This window comes from Neopsephotus bourkii, unplaced genomic scaffold (genome assembly GCF_033783945.1).
Source record: "Neopsephotus bourkii isolate Nb327-2 ecotype Australia unplaced genomic scaffold, CSIRO-AGI_Nbou_v1 NB_1749, whole genome shotgun sequence".
Taxonomy (NCBI): domain Eukaryota; kingdom Metazoa; phylum Chordata; class Aves; order Psittaciformes; family Psittacidae; genus Neopsephotus; species Neopsephotus bourkii.
In genome coordinates, this window is record NW_026902223.1 from 5,977,147 (window position 1) to 5,997,839 (window position 20,693).

The 20,693-nt window shown below is 39.1% G+C and overlaps 1 protein-coding gene across 9 annotated transcripts in view; it reads left to right on the forward strand.

Moving 5' to 3' along the window:
• Positions 1 to 18,164, forward strand: part of SPAG9 (sperm associated antigen 9) — a 63,986-nt gene extending 45,822 nt beyond the window's left edge. For 3 of the 9 annotated variants that reach the window (XM_061377003.1, XM_061377005.1, XM_061377010.1), the window contains 15 exons: positions 36 to 128; positions 422 to 589; positions 1,365 to 1,536; positions 2,238 to 2,465; positions 3,197 to 3,389; positions 4,189 to 4,311; positions 4,849 to 4,929; positions 5,416 to 5,483; positions 6,428 to 6,576; positions 7,695 to 7,866; positions 8,834 to 8,947; positions 10,690 to 10,728; positions 11,592 to 11,768; positions 12,533 to 12,673; positions 14,458 to 18,164. In XM_061377003.1, coding sequence (XP_061232987.1) covers positions 36 to 128; positions 422 to 589; positions 1,365 to 1,536; positions 2,238 to 2,465; positions 3,197 to 3,389; positions 4,189 to 4,311; positions 4,849 to 4,929; positions 5,416 to 5,483; positions 6,428 to 6,576; positions 7,695 to 7,866; positions 8,834 to 8,947; positions 10,690 to 10,728; positions 11,592 to 11,768; positions 12,533 to 12,673; positions 14,458 to 14,573 — 2,034 coding nt within the window. In that variant the 3' untranslated portion in view covers positions 14,574 to 18,164. Of the gene's footprint in view, positions 1 to 35; positions 129 to 421; positions 590 to 1,364; positions 1,537 to 2,237; positions 2,466 to 3,196; positions 3,390 to 4,188; positions 4,312 to 4,848; positions 4,930 to 5,415; positions 5,484 to 6,427; positions 6,577 to 7,694; positions 7,867 to 8,833; positions 8,948 to 10,689; positions 10,729 to 11,591; positions 11,769 to 12,532; positions 12,674 to 14,457 lie in introns of those variants that run through there. The other 6 variants (XM_061377006.1, XM_061377007.1, XM_061377011.1 and 3 more) reach the window with 4 other exon arrangements.
• Positions 18,165 to 20,693: the final 2,529 nt, after the last annotated feature.

Sequence of the window (20,693 nt, forward strand, 5' to 3'; positions counted from 1 at the left end):
AGGAAAACCTTTCTGTTCCTTCTTTTTTTTCCTAGGTGGCAAATGGTGGCCAGGGTGACAATAAGATGAAGAACTTGCCTGTACCTGTTTACCTGAGACCTTTAGATGAGAAGGATACTTCTATGAAGGTAGGGTGTACTTACAGTGATGATAAAGAGACTCAGATACCCTATAGCTTGAATAGTCTTATTTTGGCCTCAGTTATTTTCTTTTTTAAATAAAGGTGTTTCTTTCTAAAGCCTAGGGGAATTGTAAGTTAAGCTTCAGTAGAAATATACATGACTTTAAGGTTAATGAATTCCTTAAAATGGACTATATATATATATATAGTGATTAATAATCATTAATAAGCATTTTTAACAGTGGTGTGTCTCTTTTTTGAAGTTGAACATGTAAGTGAAGTATTTCTTTTTCTTTCAAGCTGTGGTGTGCTGTAGGGGTAAACCTGTCAGGAGGGAAGACACGAGACGGTGGGTCTGTGGTTGGTGCTAGTGTGTTCTACAATGATGTGGCTGGTGCAGACGCAGATGGCAACAAGCAGCAAACAGGATCTCAAAGTAGCTTAGACAGACTAGATCAAGAGCTCAAGGTAAGGTCACCTGAAAGGCATGTTGAATAGTTTATATAGTTAAACATCTTTACAAAATGTTAATCTACAGTTATATGATAATCAGGCTTATTACAATTAGGCTTATTTTTCTTGGGTAGTCGCCACCCCAAGTTGTTTGGGTTATTGAATCCAACTACAAAAATACTGGGATTGTTTCCTGTGTACCAGCTTGCTGGCAAATCTGTGGAGCAAATCAATTTTGCATCAAAATCATGCACTTCTTATACCAGTCCTGCCAGCTTTAAAAGGCATTTGTGATGGAATTGTTCATGTTCTGACTGCCATTTAAAACAAGGGCTTTTAGGTGTCTCTGGCATTATTTAAGCATGTGTTAGTCTTCATGTTTTCATGAAGAAGCAATGAATGGAATTTATATTAAGGACATAAAAACAAACCTTAACTTGGAAGGGCTTTGGGACATCACATTAATCTGTGGTGATACTGAGTATGGTAGCTGGTGTAATTATGTTCTTATGTAGCTTTATACTTGTCTAATTGTATAATTGTGCAGTATAATTATTTTCTATAGTTTTCTACACAAGCATAAAATATGAAGGGGTCTTATATTCCAGATACATAGAGAACAAGTACCTATATGAGCTTTTACAATGGCACTAAAGATATTTAACGTATCACATTTATGTATAATTCAGTAGTTGATAACGGGAGAACATACAAAAACAAAGGTAATAGTTCTCTTCTTGTCCCCCTTCCTGTTGTTTTTCACTTCTGTTTTGCCTTTATTTTCCTTCAGGACCAGCAGAAGGAGCTGAAACATCAGGAAGAATTGTCCAGTCTAGTTTGGATCTGTACTAGCACACATTCTGCTACGAAAGTTATCATTATTGATGCTAATCAACCAGGAAATATTCTGGACAGTTTTATCGTTTGCAATTCTCACGTGCTTTGTATTGCCAGTGTACCAGGTAAAGACCTGTGATGGTTTAGCTCTTTAACTGCGTCTTATTTGGATTTTCTTATGCAATGGAAGACCAAAGATGGGGTAATTGGTGTAGTAAAATGTTACTGTAACAGCAAGAAAAAGTGTTTAGTTGTGGAGGAAAACTGTTGGATTTCTCTGTTCCACTCTTTGGTTGCCTCCTGACCTCAATTAACTCAAAGGTAGAGAGATGTCAGCAACCAAGACTGTTTTGCCTGCTGTATTCTAAATCGTGCAATAGTGCCAGTGCTGTATGGAAATATGCATTTGGTACTTGTTGACACATAAAGGAAAAATGTTGGCTTTTTAGACCTCTTCAGCCTCTTGGAGATAAGGAGCAGATCTTGGAACTTCCTATAGAGGGAATCCTTGTTACATTGAGAGTGTATGTGGGTAGTGTACTGAGGGAAGTGTAATAGGAGGATATTATAATTCTGGAGAAGAACTAATTGTGCTTTTGGATTTATTGGTTTTTGACTTACGCTTATTGAACATAATGCTTTTACTTTGTGAGCTTTGGCAGCATCTTTAGTGTCTGCTGATCATGCTAAAATAAGCTCGTAGATAGGTATCTGTGTTAAATCTCGGTTGCTGGAGAGTTCATTCAGTTTGAAGCTTAGTTTGTGACTAGATAGGAAATAGAGTCACCTTTATCCCTTCAAGAAATGTGAGTTTAATCTCTTTCAGGAGCAAGGGAAACCGACTATCCTGCAGGAGAAGAAGGGTCTCAGGAAGCAGATCCCAGTCAAGTGGACAAGTCCTCTCTGTGTGGAAGCATGACTAGCAACAGCTCTGCAGAAACAGATAGCTTGCTGGGAGGAATAACAGTGGTTGGCTGTACTGCAGAGGGTGTTACAGGGGCACCTGTAGCTCATGATGCAAATGGTGCCTCGCCAATGACAGATAAACAGGCAGGTATGAAAACCTTATGTGTGCCAGGGATGGCCAAACACCATAAGGTGTAAGTGAAAGATTAATGGTGTACGTATTTAATGTAACAGCTTCTTGTAAGCAGTGATAACATGAAACAAATACCAAATAATAGGAAATAGGAAGTCTGATGTATTTGCACTGCGTAATTGTAGCTGAACACTTTGGGGAGGTGACATTAAATGGGTGTACAAAATGCCTTCTATAAAATACTTTTCAGAGAACTCTTAACTTATACTTGGTCTAAAAAGAGCTTTTAAGTTATTCAGTATTTGAAGTGCAGATCTTGCTGACAAACATTAGGGAGAATGTGAATGCCTTCAATCTTGTAAAGTCTTAATAGAGATTTAAGTGAAGCTGCTTGCTTTACTGGTATTCTTAATAATTTGTCGTATGCCCTTCAGAGCTGTATGGTGATATGATTGTTAGTGGGTATGTGGTTGTTGGATTTGTTCACTGCTATTCTAGTTAATCACTTAAAGGGCAATCTGTACTATGAGTCACTGGTTGATACTTAAAATGCATTTGACACTTGTTGACACAGTGTAACCTACTAAAGTTTGGGTGTTTGTAATCTGATTTTTTTTTTTCAGATGAACTATAAAATCTGGATTGTGACCATCTGGTTATTACAGCTATTCACTTAGTTCTGGCTTACTTAAATAAATAAGAACAATTTCACAGCTGTTAAGCTTTTCAACTTTTTTGTTCCATAGATACTGCAACTGAAAGTAATTCAGTGGATGAGAACATTCCAACAGCAGAGGAGGCAACAGAAGCAACAGAAGTCAATGCAGGGACAGAAGACACAGCTGATATTGCACAAACTGGAGTCTACACAGAGCATGTCTTTACAGACCCTCTGGGAGTGCAGAATACAACAGAGGCATCTCCAGTGTACCAGCCAAGGTACACAGTCTCAATCCTCATACCTCCTAAAATGTATTTAGAAAGAAAAATACTATGTGTGTAGGAATATAACATAGGGATGAAATAACTACTGGGTTTTTTTTTTCCTTGTTAAGTATGTTGAGGGTTTATATAAGTAGTCTTGGTATAAGACACTCTACACTTTGCTTGCATGAAAGGGTCACTTGTGCACAGTTGTTTGTCTGTGAACTCTTATCCCTTGAGTACAGGTACCATTTTGTCACCATGTCCTCTCACAGGCTTCATGTGAATGGCACTAGAGATGCCCATTTAAGTTCTTTGTTTGATACCTAAATAGCTTCCAGTCAACTGGTTCTTCAGATGTGTGTTACTTTTCTCAGAATAGTCAATCTGTGAGTAGTTACATGAGTGGAGTAGTTTGAAAGCAATCAGTACTTCAGATCTTCAGCAATCCTCACTCTTCAGACACAAGAATATCATACAGCTTATTTATCTTAACATGTACCTCTGCTGTGACTCTTCTGCCATTCCCCAGGGATAACAATATTGACAAGCGTGAATAGAACCTGAATTTCCTTTTATAAATAAACTTCTCAAAGTAACTGGAAGTTTTATAAGTAACTGGAAGAAATTCATTGTTATTGAGGCTTTCATCTTTATCCTTGTACTTTTCCTGCTCAGTTACTGGTTTTGTAAAATGCCTTATGTCCTTCAAAAGTCAGTGTAGAAACTAACAGCAAGGAATTGAATGTCAAGGTTATAATCTGAGTAATCTGTGCACTTTATTCAATGTATTTTAACTGTGCTTTTTTTTTAGTACTGAGTCAGAGTTATATAAAGACGTTGCCGTTTTGCCAAATGAGCAAGATCTTGTGAGAGAAGAAGCACAGAAAATGAGTAGCCTTTTACCGACAATGTGGCTTGGAGCACAGAACGGATGGTAAGAAAATGCTCATCTTATTCAGTTCATTTGGAAAAACTACTTTAAACTTGCTTCTTGTGCCTGCAGGCCTGATAACTGTCTCGAGTCAAGATTAAGTGTAAGAAGATCTCAAGAAAGCCAAAACTCTGTGCACTTTGCTACATTTAGGAATTACAAAATTCAGAGTGTTGTAGGTGATGAGCAAGCTCTTCTTGGTGGATAACACTTGAATCTGCAGAAAAGTTTTGCTTGGGTTTTTGTAGTCCCAAGAAATTAAGGTCTCATGATCCCATAGCGTTCAGTATGTTGTTACACTGGGAAGATAAACTGCCCTTTTACTGCAGATGTATCTGCACAGGAGATACATTTTAGGCCTCTAAAAAGCCATCTTGCTACTTAGAAGTTTTTTCTTTCAGTCTTTACATATTTTTCAGTGGAAGATGAAAACTTATTTTCCCTTTGGTGGAATTCAGTTATAGGGGTTATGCTTGTCTTTTTTTTCTGTCTGGTAGACCCTTCCTAGTGCTTTTAATCCCTCCTGATTTGTCTTTGCAGCCTGTATGTTCATTCGTCAGTGGCGCACTGGAGGAAATGTGTTCATGCCATTAAACTTAAAGATTCTATTCTCAGTATTGTGTAAGTCCTGAAAGATGTAAATCATAATCAACCTTTGTTAAAATACTTGCAAATTAGTTTTATATTTCCTCCTTAGTTATTGGGAATGTCAGTTGCCATAAATGCATGCATATTTTTCAAGGGGCAGTAGAAAACATTTGGGGAGTAAGGAAAATAAGAGGAATCTTCTGTCTGTTGCAAGTACTACAGGTCAAATGATCTGTAGCTGTATACTTGGTACGCTTAGTGGTTGTATGCTCAAAACAGAGGTTGTCACCCTTGGTGTTTTCTTCAGGCATTGTAGCTAGATGTATTTTAAGCTTTCTTCACTGGATTTTGATGCCGTATTACTGTCCCTTCTCTTGAGCTATAGTATAGAAATCAAAACACTAGGGCTAACATCACTATGAAAAGCATGCTGAAATCTAAAATGTTTATACCTTTGAACTTGCAGTTTGAGAAATGCAGTCTAATAGTGTATATTCTTGTGCCTCCTTTTTTTCCCAGACATGTAAAAGGAATAGTATTAGTTGCACTAGCTGATGGAACACTAGCAATATTTCACCGAGGAGTTGGTAAGCATTTTATTAGACCTTGAAACTAGTGAGGTTGGAACAGCATTTAGGGAAGAAATGTGCCATTTAGAATCAGTGCTTTGAAAATGTATTCCCCAATGGCCTTTTTCCAGGTTGGAATCTTGAGAAATCTTCCTAGTATTTCAGTTGCAGTTTTGGGTACCATTTTGCACTGTTGTGGTGCATTCCTAGAGGTTTTTCATACTCTGAGAAGGAGAATGGGATCTATCTGAGCTTAAGTAGTGGAAAGCCTGTTGATAAAGCCTTTGATCATCATCTTTTCTGCTGCTTTTGTCACGCTCAATAGTCATGTCTTCTTGTTTTGTTATTAGTGTTAATAATTGTCTGTGGCCAAGTCCTTCAGTGAGAATTTTGTATGCTCAAAGTCTCAGTGGTTTATAATCTTCAAGGATCTTGAGTGAATGTCAGTGATGATCTGTGGCTTAGCTCAGTCTACAGGAGAATTCTGCTTGGTGTTGAATGACCAAATTTAGTATGTTTTTAGGAGATTTTGGGTGCCTTTCTTAAGATCTTACAGCATGTTCTAAAAAAATCTTGATGCACTGGCCAACATTTGTGTTCAGTCAAGTAGCAAGTGCCTAGTGCTGTGTGGGTAGTTGCTTGTTGTAATGTATGCTGCTGCCTGTCCAAGTAAAGCATTTAGCACTAGGTAATTTGCTGGTTTTAAAAGTGTTTTGGTGTGTTTTGAACATGAGTCAGTGTACAACCTTATTATACTAAAAATGAAGTAGCATTTGGGATGTTGGTCTAACTAGGTTTTTTTAATGAGGAGCCTAGCCATAAATTTGCATTGATTTATCCAGAGTATTACAGTGCTTTCAAAAAATAAGACTGTTAAGATATTTGCCTGTACTTTGAAGTTATTTTTCAACTCATAGGAACCTGTTTTGTCCTGTTTTTAACTTTTCCTTTTGTTTTTAAAGATGGTCAGTGGGATTTGACGAACTATCACCTCTTAGACCTGGGCCGACCACATCATTCGATAAGATGCATGACAGTGGTACATGACAAAGTCTGGTGTGGGTACAGGAACAAAATCTATGTTGTTCAACCAAAGGCCATGAAAATAGAGGCAAGTTAAAATGGTGTTTAAAATAATTCATTGTTAGATTTTAATGCCATCACATGCTACAGCTCAGACTCTAGAGAACAGTTGTTTGGTCATCAGTACAGAAACAAGCAACCAAACAAATTTGTCTTGGGGAAAGACTATTACATTTTCTTAAGATATTTTCATTGTTTTGGAAAACTTTAAACCATGATGAGACAATTCTCATTTATTTAAACCAATTTGGGGGCTGGGGGTAGTTCTCCCCTTCTAGCTGGCCAGGATCTGGAAAGTGCCTTAGTACAGAGCTTGTAAGGCTGGCTCCCAGCCTATTCTCTACATGCATGCCTCATTATGTTCTCCACCCACCCCATACCTTCTCTATAATCTGTCTTTGCATACTTCAGAGGTTTGTAAGTGTTAATCTTGGATGTACTCTCCCTCCAGTTATGGAGTAGTTTGTTTATGTAAGGTGTGTAAGCTGATGTTTCTGCAGTGTTGTGTGTGTACCTGACATCTCAAGTACAGAAAGGATGTAAGGTTTCTGAACCATTAGCAGAATTAATACTTCAGCTTTTGCTAACTGGCCTGATGCATGGGCCAGACCATTTGAGAGTGACTACTCAGCTCTTCTGAAAATATCAAGCACCTAACTGATAATCTGTTTCTGTGAAGACTATATATATGTATAAGGGAAAGCCAAAGTGAAGGAATGCATACAACAGTGGAATTGTTTTGTGTAATTTGCATGGTGGATTTGTATGCAAGAGCAAGGCTTAACAGAACTAGGAAGAAAACTGCTTTGGGGGCATATGTATTGTGTGCTGTGGCAGGAGGACCTCATAACAAAAAGGCACCAGGTTAAATGGAGGCAGAAGCCAGGATATGATACGTAAATTAAGACTGGTAGGAAACTATGGCTTTGAGATCACACTCCAGGAAGGGTATCAGCATTTTTACTAATACTTTATCGACATTATATGGCAGTTGTAACTTCAGCTTAACACTATCTGCTAGTGATCTTGCAAATCAGAGGATCATAGTTGACTTAAGAAAATGGCCAGTATTGATTCTGAGAGTAACAGAGAAGTCTCTTACTCTTCCTTGTTTCATCTTCTAATTTAAAATTTGATCTTTTGTAGAAGTCATTTGATGCACACCCAAGAAGAGAAAGCCAAGTGAGACAGCTGGCATGGGTGGGTGATGGGGTATGGGTGTCTATTCGTCTGGACTCCACCCTGCGTCTCTATCATGCGCACACGTATCAGCATCTACAAGATGTGGACATTGAACCTTATGTAAGCAAAATGCTAGGTAAGTTGATAAGAAAAACTGTTGTATTCTTACCCTCTTGCTGTCTGGAGCTTTCTTTTCCTGTTATGGATCAGATGGTTCTCATGGCAAACTAAGGGGAAGGGTGGATTGAAGTCAAATCCTATTTGTGAGAATTTGAATCTGGAAGTAGAAGCAAAAGTCAGTCTTTAAAGCACGATGAGGATGATGGATCTTCTGATACAGGCAGCTAGTCCTATCTGGTATCTAAGGTGTCCTTAAAAACTCAGAACTGATGAGGAAAATGGTGATTGGGTTGGGCAGGCATCAACAGAGATGCTAAAATATTTCTCTTTTTTTTACTGTACTGATGCCTTATTTTAAATCTTAAGAGTGGGAAGAATTCATTACTTGCCTGGGAAAACTGCCTCTTTTTCAAGAAAACACAAATGCAAAATGGCAAATTTTTATTGATCTTGAAGCTAATAATCTTTCTGAGATTTTTTTCCATTAATGTTCATGTAAGAGCAGTTTGACCACCTACATAACTCAGCAAATAAAGGTCATGAGATACCCTTTACAAGTAACTACTGAGCCATTGCACTTAGCTGCTCAGCTTCCTTCTGCTTCCCTCATAGTGCTAATGGATGAGAAATCAATTTTAATGGATGGGAAAGCATTATCTTACATCTTACTCACCTTTTGTTTTGTTTGAAAAGCTACCCTGGTACTGTAAGCCCCAAAAGATTTTCCTCTGCAGCGTTATGGAGCATTATTACTTTGCTTTCTCACAGCTAGTGTTAGTCTCCTTCTGTACAGGTTCACAACTTCATTGTTGTAGTCTTTTAGGCTATCTTTACAACTTAAATACTCCTCTACCTTGTTTCTGTTTGAAGTGGGAGGGGATTACTTGTCTGCGTGGTTTGGGAGCTGGAGTTAAGATTCTCTGTTGTGGAACTAAAATTATTCTTGCTCATAATTTTTGATGAAAAGCATCTTTTGTTTTTAGGTACTGGTAAACTGGGATTCTCATTTGTGAGAATCACAGCTCTTATGGTGTCTTGTAATCGTTTATGGGTAGGAACAGGAAATGGTGTCATCATCTCCATTCCATTAACAGAAAGTAAGTAAAATACAAATAAATAGCACTGTGCAATATGTTGTAGACGCAAAGAGAATATTTAACGCCATTCAGATGCTTGCTAATGGACAGAAAGCTTTACTGCCAGGTGTGAATCTTTCAGGTTTGTAACAGATTGGGCCTGTGTGATGTTCAGCACCTAACCTGTGCACGTGGTTACAATTACTCTGAGAGGAAAAAAGCACATCTCCAAAATCTCCTGTTCTTCAATTTGAGCAGAGTTGCTGTAGGTTGAAAGAAAGAGTCACTTTGAAGCTCTGGAGCTGTTAAATTAGTAGTGTTTATATAAGTTTATTGTTTGTAAGAGATTACTTTTGTTTTCTGATTAATGTTATTTTTGATTACCATGTGGTCACCAAAATAGGTTTTTGTTTGATTAGAGCAGGTTGGTATTGTTGCTAATGTCATTTGCTTTAGTTCATGAGAGTTCATCACAAAGCTGGTATAAAGGACTGGAACAGCAGCAGTACTGACTGCATTAAAGGACATATTCAAAGTTGCAGAACTTCTAAACAGACTCTAAAACAGGGCATGAACTTCTAGGTAAAATTCCAGTAATGCATATCTAGGTATCTGCTTAATATCAGACCCCAAACTCTTGTCATAGGTTGAAACTACTTGGGGATGGGAGATGAAGTATTCAAACATGGACAGTTGAGCCTCGGGAGAAGGAAACAGTCTAGTTCAAGGGCAAAACAAACCTTAAATAGGTGAAAGTTTGGGAAGAATCTGTGCGTAATTTGATTGCATTTAAAACTAACAAAACCCCCAGTGCTTGTGCCTGAGAGTAATGTTAAAACACACAGACAGAGGTTTCAAAAAATAAAATGCAGATGTTTAATAGTCCTGGTTGTACTGTTGCAATATAGAAAGTACAAGTCTGACACGTGTCATTTTAGTGTAATTTAATAGGAAAAACTCTTCATGTTGTATCTGCTTTGTTGAACAGCACATACATGCGTTGTTTCTCATACTGTTCCATTGCATTGTCCATCCATTCAGCAAATGTCTTTTTTTGCATTGCATGAATGTATTAAGGGCAGAGTTTCTATCATGAATTTGAATTACTTTAAACCATGCTTTCAAAAATTAGAGCTCTTAATTTGCGTCAAGCTTAATTCAGTGTTTCCAGAGGAGTTTGCTTTTAGCATGGTAGTGAATATGAAATCAACCTTATTAAAGCTGTTCAGTTTAATTTCAGTTTTGTTGGTTGTTCATGAATCAGAACAACTCTTTGTGGATAGCCTGAGAGTGGGTTTGAGAACCTTTGTTGCAAATAGTCATGGTTGTCAAAAGCAGTCACATCCTCACATCAGCAGTCATATGTTTTAGTTCCCTGGGTCTCAGCAGCAGGGCGTCTGTGAGATCTGCAGGTGATGTTTCAAAAGGCACTTGGAAACATGAGTTGTTATTTACTATTTGGGTAGCCTCCTGCCAAGGAAAGAGCGAAAGGGGAAACACTGATAATCAGTAATCAACTTTGTGGTGACAAAGCACATAAAAGTGGCAGTGCTTTTGTTCATTTTGTACTGAAACTTCTATGACAAGATGCTGTTCTTTGACTTTTTACTGAATCATCTGTAATTAGGTATTTACTGGTTTTAGGAGCTAAAATTTTAAGCTCTACCTTATCAAAAACCAAAATATGAATGGTGGGTTCTCATTAATCCTTCTCCTCTACTGTCATACCTATCCATTTCCCCTTTCCTCCTTTCTCACTTTAGCTGTAATCCTCCACCAGGGACGTTTACTGGGGCTGAGGGGTAAGTGCAGATCCTGAACAAAAATCTATTTTCAGGCTTCTAATAGCCACTTCAAGGCTGTTTCCCACTCCTTATAGATTTACCCTTTGTATGTTCCTAAATGTTTTTCCACTTGCAGTTACTGCATTGCAGCAGTTTTATGTTTGCTAAATGGCCACCAATCTGCTCAGCAGTTTAGCATATCATCCTGTGTTGCAGCTGAACTTTCATCCAGACTTTGTTTTTCTTCCAGCCAATGTGATACCATACCTTTATAACTTTGTCATTAATCCACATCATTTACTGTCTTGTTACAAATCACTGTTTCTTTCACTACTCTGATAGTCTTTGGAATGGAGATGGCTTGTATGTCTAGCATGAGAACTTCTGTTTTAATGGATTTTAAAACTTTCTGGTTAAAAACTAGATGTAGAATGATAATAGGGTAGCTCCTTCATGCCCACAGGTGGCTATACTTAGAGACTTTATACTGGCAAGGGGATACCCTATGATTAGTTGGAATGAAACTGTCTTTAATTATATGCTAAAATACATTGGATTTGCACTTACAGAAACACATTAGTGGTACTTATTTTTCCATGAAAGATACAGTCCTTCCACAAATTATTTCCTTCCAAAAGTAGGGTATTGAAATCTGGTGTTTATGCTAGACTAATAAGTATCCTGCTCCATTTTCTGATGTACTTAAAATAACGAAGCATGCAATCTTTTTTCTTTCCAGCTCTGTCTTGAATTGGCATTGCTGCCCTCCTGTTTCATTTTTACCTAAGTTGGCTTTAGCTTTTAGATGGTACCATAAGGTTTCTTAACAAATAACCAGTTCTGTAATTCGTATTTTCAACTCAAAACCACTTCTTTTACAGCTAATAAGGCAGCAGCAGGCTCTGGAAACCGTCCGGGGAGTGTAATACGTGTATATGGTGATGAAAACAGTGACAAAGTGACCCCAGGAACATTCATACCATATTGTTCAATGGCACATGCACAGCTTTGCTTCCACGGGCACCGTGATGCTGTTAAATTCTTTGTGGCAGTACCTGGTGAGCTTTTATTACCATTCCTCCAATGCAGTTTCTTTTTCATCCTGATTTACTTAGTTAAACATTTAGGCAAAGATAGCAAGTGTACGAAATCGTGCAGTCAGAAACAATTTATCTTTTATTTACAAGACTTGTCTGACTCCTAAGTGCAGTATTGTTTAATGGGAAGAAAAGGGTTTGGTCACAAAGAAAGAAGTGCTTTGCTTCCATCTGGGCAAAAGGTACTGTGACAAGGGAGCACTTGCCTATTGAGAAGGCAGTCAACTGCTAATTAATGTCCAGTTTAAGAGGCTGATACCATGCAGGAAGGATGAGCTACTGAGGGAGTAGCCCCCAGAGGAAAGACTGTCAGTTGAAAAAACAAAGAGTTGCCTAGAAGCTTGAAAGCCCTCTTGGCTTTTCTGTGCACCCTGTGTGCTGCAAGTCAGTGGCAGAAGTTTGCCTGATGGGCTGACATGCATTGAATCATTTCAGTTGTGTGTCTGAAAGGCTTTAAGTCTGTTTAATGTCGTTCTCTAGATCTGCATACCTGTGCTGTGAAAAATATCAGGAGGCATTTTATTCTTTGATTTCCATTGAACAGACCTGAAAAGATTCTTCATCTCTTTAGAGAGATGAAATCAGAGCAAAGCTCTCTCCCTTGCTGAATTGATACTAGACTCCAAAGTTAAGTGTATCGTTAGGTGTTATGTCATCTAGTGACCAAATAGAAGAGGTGGTATTTGCAGGATGTGACATAAAAATATATTCTCTTTTTAATCCAGGTCAGGTTGTTTGCCCACAAAGTAGTAGTGGTGGAACAGAGCTAGCAGCTGATAAAGCAGCCCAAGAGTCCTTCAACCAGAGTCCCTTAAAATCAATGTTGGTGATAAGTGGTGGAGAAGGATACATTGACTTCAGAATGGGTAAGAAAACTGAACTTAAAGTTAGTTATAACCTCTTCATACTGCATGGTCATTAACCAGATAATAGCTTGTGTTGTGATTGCAGGGTGCATTTGTGTGGCCGGTCAGTATATGGTCTTTACTAAGCAAGCATAAGGGTAGAAGTATTTTTATTCTCACACACACACACCCCTTCAGCTTTTCCTCTTCCCAGTAAACCATGACCTCTGAGATGACTGCAGAAAAAGGCTTATTTGAAACTGGTTTGGAGTCATGCACCACCTTACAGTTCATGCTTTCCTTCTTTTCTCTCAAACTGCTGGAATACATGTCCCTTAGTTACTGAAATATGCAGACTGATGATAAAGTCAAGTGTTATGTGAAGGACACTCAAGCTAAAATTTACTTGTTTTTGAGTGAAAAGGGAAAAAGTTCCCATTCCTTCTCATGCCCTTCTGATTCTGATCACTGCTTTTCTTGATGAGCAATTTGGCATGCTCTAGCCCACAGATTTCTTGCTTAAATGTTTGGTTTTGTATTTTGTTTTAATTGAAGCTTTTGGGAAAATAAAATGAGTGGTTGTGGTTCTGTGCTTAGAATCTGCAGCTGGAAACCTTGACAAAAAGGGTGTAAAAAGGAGTCACTACTCCTGGGTTTGACCTTTTGCCTAAATCTGTCTAGAGTGCTTTTCAACAACAACCAAATGGCAAAAAAAAAACAACACAGAAACCACAGCAAAGAACAACCTATGAAGTCCAGCCCAGATTCTGTCACACCACTGCTCAGTGATAAACAGGTTTGTGCTGGTAACCTGCTGGAGTTACACGGGAGGCAGGGCTTGAGCAATTCTGTGCCCCACTCTAGTGAGTACTAATACCTCTGCACTTGTTCCAAGCAAGCTGGTATGGCCACATACCAGATGGGCATTTTGCTGTCCTTGTGGCATGATACAAAGCTATGAATGTGTCAATGCTAGAGCTGTGTTATCTCAGCTATTATCACATTATTGCAGCAATGGCTCCAGCAAGTTAAGGCTATTCTGTGTTTAGATTCCTCAGTCCTCCAGTGTAGCCTAACCAGAAAACCAGCCAAGCTGTGACTTGAAACCTTCCTGAAGTTGTAGGTTGGTTCCAATTTCATCTGATTAAACTGATATTCTGCTGTACCACAAGACTACTTCTGTATTATTACTGTCTAGGTGCAGTTCTGTTCAGTGGCTAGTCTGTCACCTTGATCCAAGTAATCTCCTGTCACCAAGAGTTTAGATGCAGTTACAGAACCGCTTTTCTCTTTTGAAGAGCAGTAATGGAGAACAGGCTTAGGGCTGTCTTGTGCTAGTGTGTGCAGCACTGTGACAAGCTGTGAACAAGAGGAAGGAAGGGGAAAGGTTCATCACAGACATGAATGTTGCATTGTCTCACTTCTGCTTAGTTACTGCTCTGATTTCCAAAGCACTTGATACGGTTTATGTGTTTATGCTAGCTAAACTCATAGCATAACCATCTCCGTTTCTCTGCCTTAAAACAGTTCTAAGTAATGAAGTCTGTAGAATATGGATACTGGCAGAGCTGCAGTTAATTTGAGGAGCTAGAATTGAAGAATATGACCATCGGAATACTTGGCTCTGAAATAATTATGCAACAGACTTGCCATCTGTAATGTATATAGTCACAATTTTATATAAGCATATGGCAACTGCTGTCTTTTGGTGTATTTCTTGTAAATCTAGATGTTACTTGTCTCATTTCAGTTGGTGTTAATACTGTTCTTTATTGTCAGCCTGAATGAAAGCTGTTGTTTTTCAGGTGATGAAGGCGGTGAATCTGAACTCCTTGGCGAAGCTCTACAACTTGAACCTTCTGTAGCCAAAGCTGAGAGGAGTCACTTGATAGTGTGGCAAGTAATGTGTGGCAGTGAGTGAGGAGCCTGTAGGATGCAGCTGGAGACCTTAAAAAAAAAAATAAGAAAAAAGGCAAAAAAAAAAAAAGCTTCTGCATGTTTTTTATTTTGTGGAACCTGTTTCACTACATGATGTTGAAGCGTTTCTTTGCTGTTTAACTTTATATTGCAAATCTGTCATACCTTTAACTATACAGGAATTAGCTTGTGCTGTTTTACTGCACCCGTGTTACATGGAAGAGTATAATGAAATCAGATCTTTCTCAAAACTGGTGTACACACCATAGTAAGCAACTGAGACATTAGTTTTACTGTACCACAGCAATCTAATGTAGCTCACTTCTTGGGTAGTCTCACTTGAGTTCAGCTTTATTACAACTGAGCTTCATTTCACTGTATAATGCGTTGAGTAAAACAGCAAAGTTATTCCCAGAGTATTAAGAAAATGGACAAATTATAAGATGGATTATTAAGACTCATCCAAATACCTAGTGAGGGCTAAAGCAAACTGTAAATTTCCTCTTTTGTTTCCAAACCTGGCAATTCTTGCTTTTACATAGTGTAAACGGTTTAATCTGTTACATCCATCAGAATTTCTGGGGGGAAGAAGAGATTGTATAGGAATTAAGATGACAATATTTAAATAAAATCATGTGTGTTCACTATTGAACCTCTAAAGTTTGAGAACTGCTGCCCTCGATGAGCAATTTCTGAGCATAGCGTTTTTCCATCTCCCTGACATGAAACTATTTGGTTTCCAAAGGGTATTCTTAGGATGATTTGAATTTGGAAGTAACTGTAAAAATATTGAACAGGGGATATGTTTTTTGTTCTTTTCTTGTCTTCATTCCTTCTGTCCTAAGCACTAGAATGATCTTCTCTGCCTAGCTGGTCAAACTCATGAGGCACTACATGTGTGAAGGTTAGAGACCTCGATTAGAGCATGAGAAAAGACTGAGGGTGTACAGGAAAAATGCATTCTGCCCAAGTGAGATTGTAAAGGAACTTTAGTGCCAGAAAATTAGGTAGAAAATCTATTTTTTTTTGGTAGCTGCATACCCCAATTAATAAAAAAGGCAAAAAAAATGAAGCAACAATGTTAGCAGGTAACACTAAGATTGAGTAAATTGATGGAAGTCTGGAGACTCTAATATTAGGCTGACATTCTGTCTACTCACCATCTATTTTTTTGAACCATAAGTGTGAGTTGAAGACTGTCTTCCCTTTACATTGAATTTCCTACATTCAGCATCAGCCCTAAGTTAAACACTTCATGATTTCTGTACTTCAGAATGCTTTTAATCCCAGATTTGTGCTTTCATTTAGTCTCTGGAAAGTCAAAGTTTTGAGGGGTTTTAAGAAACATCTGGCATTTGCCCCCCAAAAGGCTGGGACTGTTCAGATTAGCAGAGAAAGGGAGTGACTTGATGATGGGAGAGAACTGAACAGTTTCAGAGGAGTAAATGTAGAAACACTTTTATAAAACTGCCTAAAGATTTTTATGCAATAGGAGCAGTTCTGGTCTATCAGGCAAACATGTGTTTATATATTTTCTTAATTTTTTAAATGAACACATTTAGCTGAGGTCTATTGTGTAAATATATATTTAGGCAGCTTTTTCAAATGCATATCATAGCTGATAAACCAGAAAGCCTCCATTCAGGTCTATTGGTTAGATTTATATGTATAAATACTTTTTAAGCAACATATTTTGTACACAGCTGTTCTCTCGTAAATATGTATTTAGGACAATGAACTATGTAGTAAAAGAATCCTTATTAAAGATATCTAATATCTTGGTAGTATTTTTCTCTTCAGAATGCCAAAAGTGATGAGAGCATGTTGTTCGTAATTTGCTTTCCAAATTCATCTTTAACGTCACTCTTCAAGTACTTTGGCTTAAATGTGAAGTCTGGGAGCTTTTCAAAATCATACAAATACAGAAAGCAACCTGAATAAACACTCTTGGACCTATTTAAAACTTACATAGACATGTATGCTGAACCTGAAGCCCATCTCAGTTAACTTATGGAATTGGATGTCAAAGCAAAATGCTGTCTGAACTTTCACTGTTGTGCAGAATCTTCACTGTGAGTGGTGCAGTTCCATTGCTTCTCCTGCCATTTCCTGTAATGGTTTTGTTTCCTCTTTGGAAGGCACAGTCTCCAAAGCTTTTGCTCACTGGTTGATTGTCACATTCTCATGTTCTCAGAAAAACAAAGCGCACAATTCCTTGGTTCTGGTGTAGCATTTTATGTGTCATTGGTGATGAGCTGTTTTCTCGGAGCGGCTTTCCTGCTATATCAAACAGAGCAGTTCAATCTGGCAAGTGTGTACCTGGTCTTTTGCCAAATGTATCTGGTCCACTGTGCCATTTCAGTCACCTCAGTGGGCCGACTCCTGCAAATATTTCAGAGAATGATTGTTTCTGTCCAAAAGTGGAAGGGTTTTGAAGAAAACAGTAGGATAACGATGTACCGCTGTGGGTGTAGATAAAAGGCACGTGCACTTCTCTGTAATTTAAAAACTTTATCCCCTGTCCGAAGGTACAATAGATTAAATGGGTCCCTATTGTCGTCACAGTGCACTGGGATTTCTAAACCCTCCTTCAGATGGCTTTGAATGGTGAATAAAGCACGTAAGACCCCAGGCATCGAGATGACAATACACTCCTACAAATCCGTCTCAAGAATGTGTTTATGCATACACTCATGATTAAAGCATCATATAAATAGGAGCTAATCTCTTGATAGCTACAGCTTGTGAATAGTTTGGAAACATTTCGAGCACAAAATATGCAGCACATTACTTGCCTGGGTAAGGGTGTTTGCATGGTAAAGGTGAAATGCGTTGTATAAGCTGCTGCATTGTCCATTTCTTGTAAAGGTCTTCCTGCGTTGGATCAGATAGAGCTGACAGAGCGTAGACACTTTATCATAGGCTGCCTTAGTAACAAACAAATGTTAAACCTGTTTTATTATACTAACTGTTCTAAAGAACGTGTGTCTTTTAAAATGCTGTGTAACTGAATATTTATTTCCATGTGAGTATTATAAAAGTTACCAAAGGATTAAACCTGACTTAGCACTCTTGTAAGTGGCCCTGTTGAGGCAGTGTCTTGTGATGGCCCTGCTCTATAAAGCAAGACACGATAAACTCAAATCCAGTTCTTTAGGGAAATGAAATGTGGGGGTTTTCTTTTTCTAACAGGGTTATGCCATATTGTAACCACCCATGTTGCACCTCAGAGCATTTTTCTATACACTTAATGTCTCTCCCGCCCTCTAACAAGATTAAGTTTCCTTTATTAATTTCTGTTGATGCACATTTCTCAATCTTTTAAGCATATATTTTTAAAACATTTTATGGTCTGTAATTTTTGGAAGTTTTGTCTGTTGGGACACTTTACGCTGAATTTTACTTGCCTCTGTAATCTGAGTTGGATACTACAGCGTTAAACTTGCTGTCTGTTAAAACTTGAGGCTTCTTTTCTGTGAGCAGAGAAGCTCATATAGCAGTGTAGTTATTTCAGTATTTATTTCTATTATTGAATCCATGGGGTTCAGAATGTAACTTTGTACATGAAATATATATAAATATGTATATGAAACATGCATCGGATTGGTGTGTTCTTTGTAATCTATTACATTCGAAGGTTTTTGATGCTACCAGAAGGCATAATTATGGGGTATTTTACACTAGCAGCCAAATACTGCCATTGTAAATAGAGGTAGCAATGTATCAGAGTTAGCCCACACCTAGTGTAACCCTGCTGTCTCCTCCTGGACCTAGACAAAAATGCTGAAGAACAGCTTTGTTCACTGACTGAATGATGCCCTGCATTGATGGGGTAGGAATCTAGATGAGATCTGCCTAACTGCAGCTCTGGTACTGGTCCTGGAATCTGTTCATTTTCTTAGCACCTTACCAAAGACCCACCAAAGCTCACACACACGCAGTGCTTCCTTACTCTGGAGCAAAGGAAGCAGTCTATTTATAAGGCAGAAGAATGAGGACTCAGTGACAGGAAACTCATTCCCACTGCAGAAACAGGACACTTGGCTAGAGCCAGGGTTTTTTGTGGCTCATCTGCCCCTTTCTATCCGTATTTGCCCCTGACTGGTATGTGACAAGTGGCTGTGCTGCTGGAAATACCTGGTTAACCTAGGCTATAATGGACGGGGGGAACCTGGTGTGCTTGGGCACTCTGGTCCCTGTGCAAGCGGATGTTGCTCCTGTTCCTCTCCAGCCATAGTGAAGGGCCCATGTAAAGTCCTTTTGTTGCTTTTGAATACCTCTAGGATGCAAATACTTACCACTTGCAGGTGCAAACATAGGAATTGGTTCAGACAACACAAAGTGTCCTGTTACTAGAGCTGCACAAACTTGAAATGGTATCATCTTAGTGATTAAAACAGTATCTTTTTGCTCATTTACTTGAGTTTTCTCGCAAGATTTTTGCCTCTCCAGAACAGCTGAACTGACAAAGTTCCCTCCTGGCAGTGTTCATTCTCTGGATGTATCCGTTCGCATGGCACATCGCATCATTGCAGCATGCATATGCATGAAATGGGAGGAAGCATCATCAATCTTCACTCTGGGGATGTTTAAGCTCTTCTGGCAGCCCCTCAGGTCTGTGGGTAAGTTAATGGAATTGTGAACTAGGCTAAGGTGTTACAAATGATAGTTGGAGGCTGAAGTTTGAGGCCATTATAAATACCCATGTCCTTCTGCAGTGAACATGGTGATAACAGGAAAAGTGCTTGCAGTTTCTGTAACAGATCTTTAGAAAGTTTCTCAGTTATATCAATCTCAATTTGGAATATATGAAATGTTAATAATCATAGAGGAAGTGAAAAGGTTAAAATGTGGATGTATTTTCTGGAAATTGAACCTCAAACCTAAGGGAGAATCAGTATTTCCCTTTTTCTACAATGGAATACAAACCAAAATGAGATTCTTTTTGCCATCACCCCCCATTTTCAGTATGCTGTCATCTGTTTGAAAGCTGCCTGAGCCATGCAGCTTGTAAAGATTATTTAACATTATGATGATCTCCTAATGCACAAGTGCCCCTTAGTTCTGCTGTAAATCAAGATTTGAGAAGGGCCTTTTGGCCTTGGGCTGTACCTCAGCTCATGCATGGCTTTGGGACTTGTTGCACTCTTCAGAATCCCAGGCTGATTTTGGTTGGAAAGAACCTTAAAGCTCATCCAGCTCCAACCCCTGCCATGGGCAGGGACACCTTCCACTAGAGCAGGTTGCTCCAAGCCCCTGTGTCCAACCTGGCCTTGAACACTGCCAGGGATGGGGCAGCCACAGCTTCTCTGGGCACCCTGTGCCAGCGCCTCAGCACCCTCACAGGGAAGAGCTTCTGCCTAAGAGCTCATCTCAGTCTCCCCTCTGGCAGGTAAAAACTCTTTCCCTTTGTTCCCATCACGATGCCCTTACAAAAAGCGCCTCTCCAAACTTTGTCAGCCTCTATAGGCACTGGAGGGCTGATTTTGCATGCTTATACTAGAAGAGCTGTGTTGCAGTGACAAACCCAAGGATGCAAATTGCCTTCTTGCTTTTCAAAACACTAAACTGATGGTGGGAGGGGAGCTGATGAGAAGTGACGTGGGTTGTTGCTTTATCTGCTTGTGCTTTTAGGCAGGATGGAAGCCCCAGGCTTCTGCACTGTGTCCAGACACAAGGTGGTGCTCTTACAATTCAAAAGCAACACAGAGACCTAGAGGGAAAACTTGGGTTGGAGTATTCTCTCTTCCCTGCCTTTCTCCCAGCATCCAAGTTCCCGGTTTCCTCTAGCCTTCAGGATAGTCCAGCTCCAGTTTGCAGGAGGGATGTTAAGGTCCAGCTGCGTTCATACCTGCCTGCAGAACTGCAGCTGAAAAGCCACAAGCCAGCAGCAGGTCTGGCTGTAGCAGTGAAGGAGATGATGCTTCTCACGTGTACCCATGGACCTTCCCAGCCCCGATGGACAGTGGGCTGTGCAGGTGGGTTCTGCTGTCACCTTTGTACAAAGCATCCCTGCTTTGTTGGCTCTCAGCTCTGGAGCTTAAATGAGTAATGAAAAGAAAAAACAAAACATGTGAAGTCTGGGAAGGTTTCCAACTTATATCTGCTTTGCACTTCCACCTCT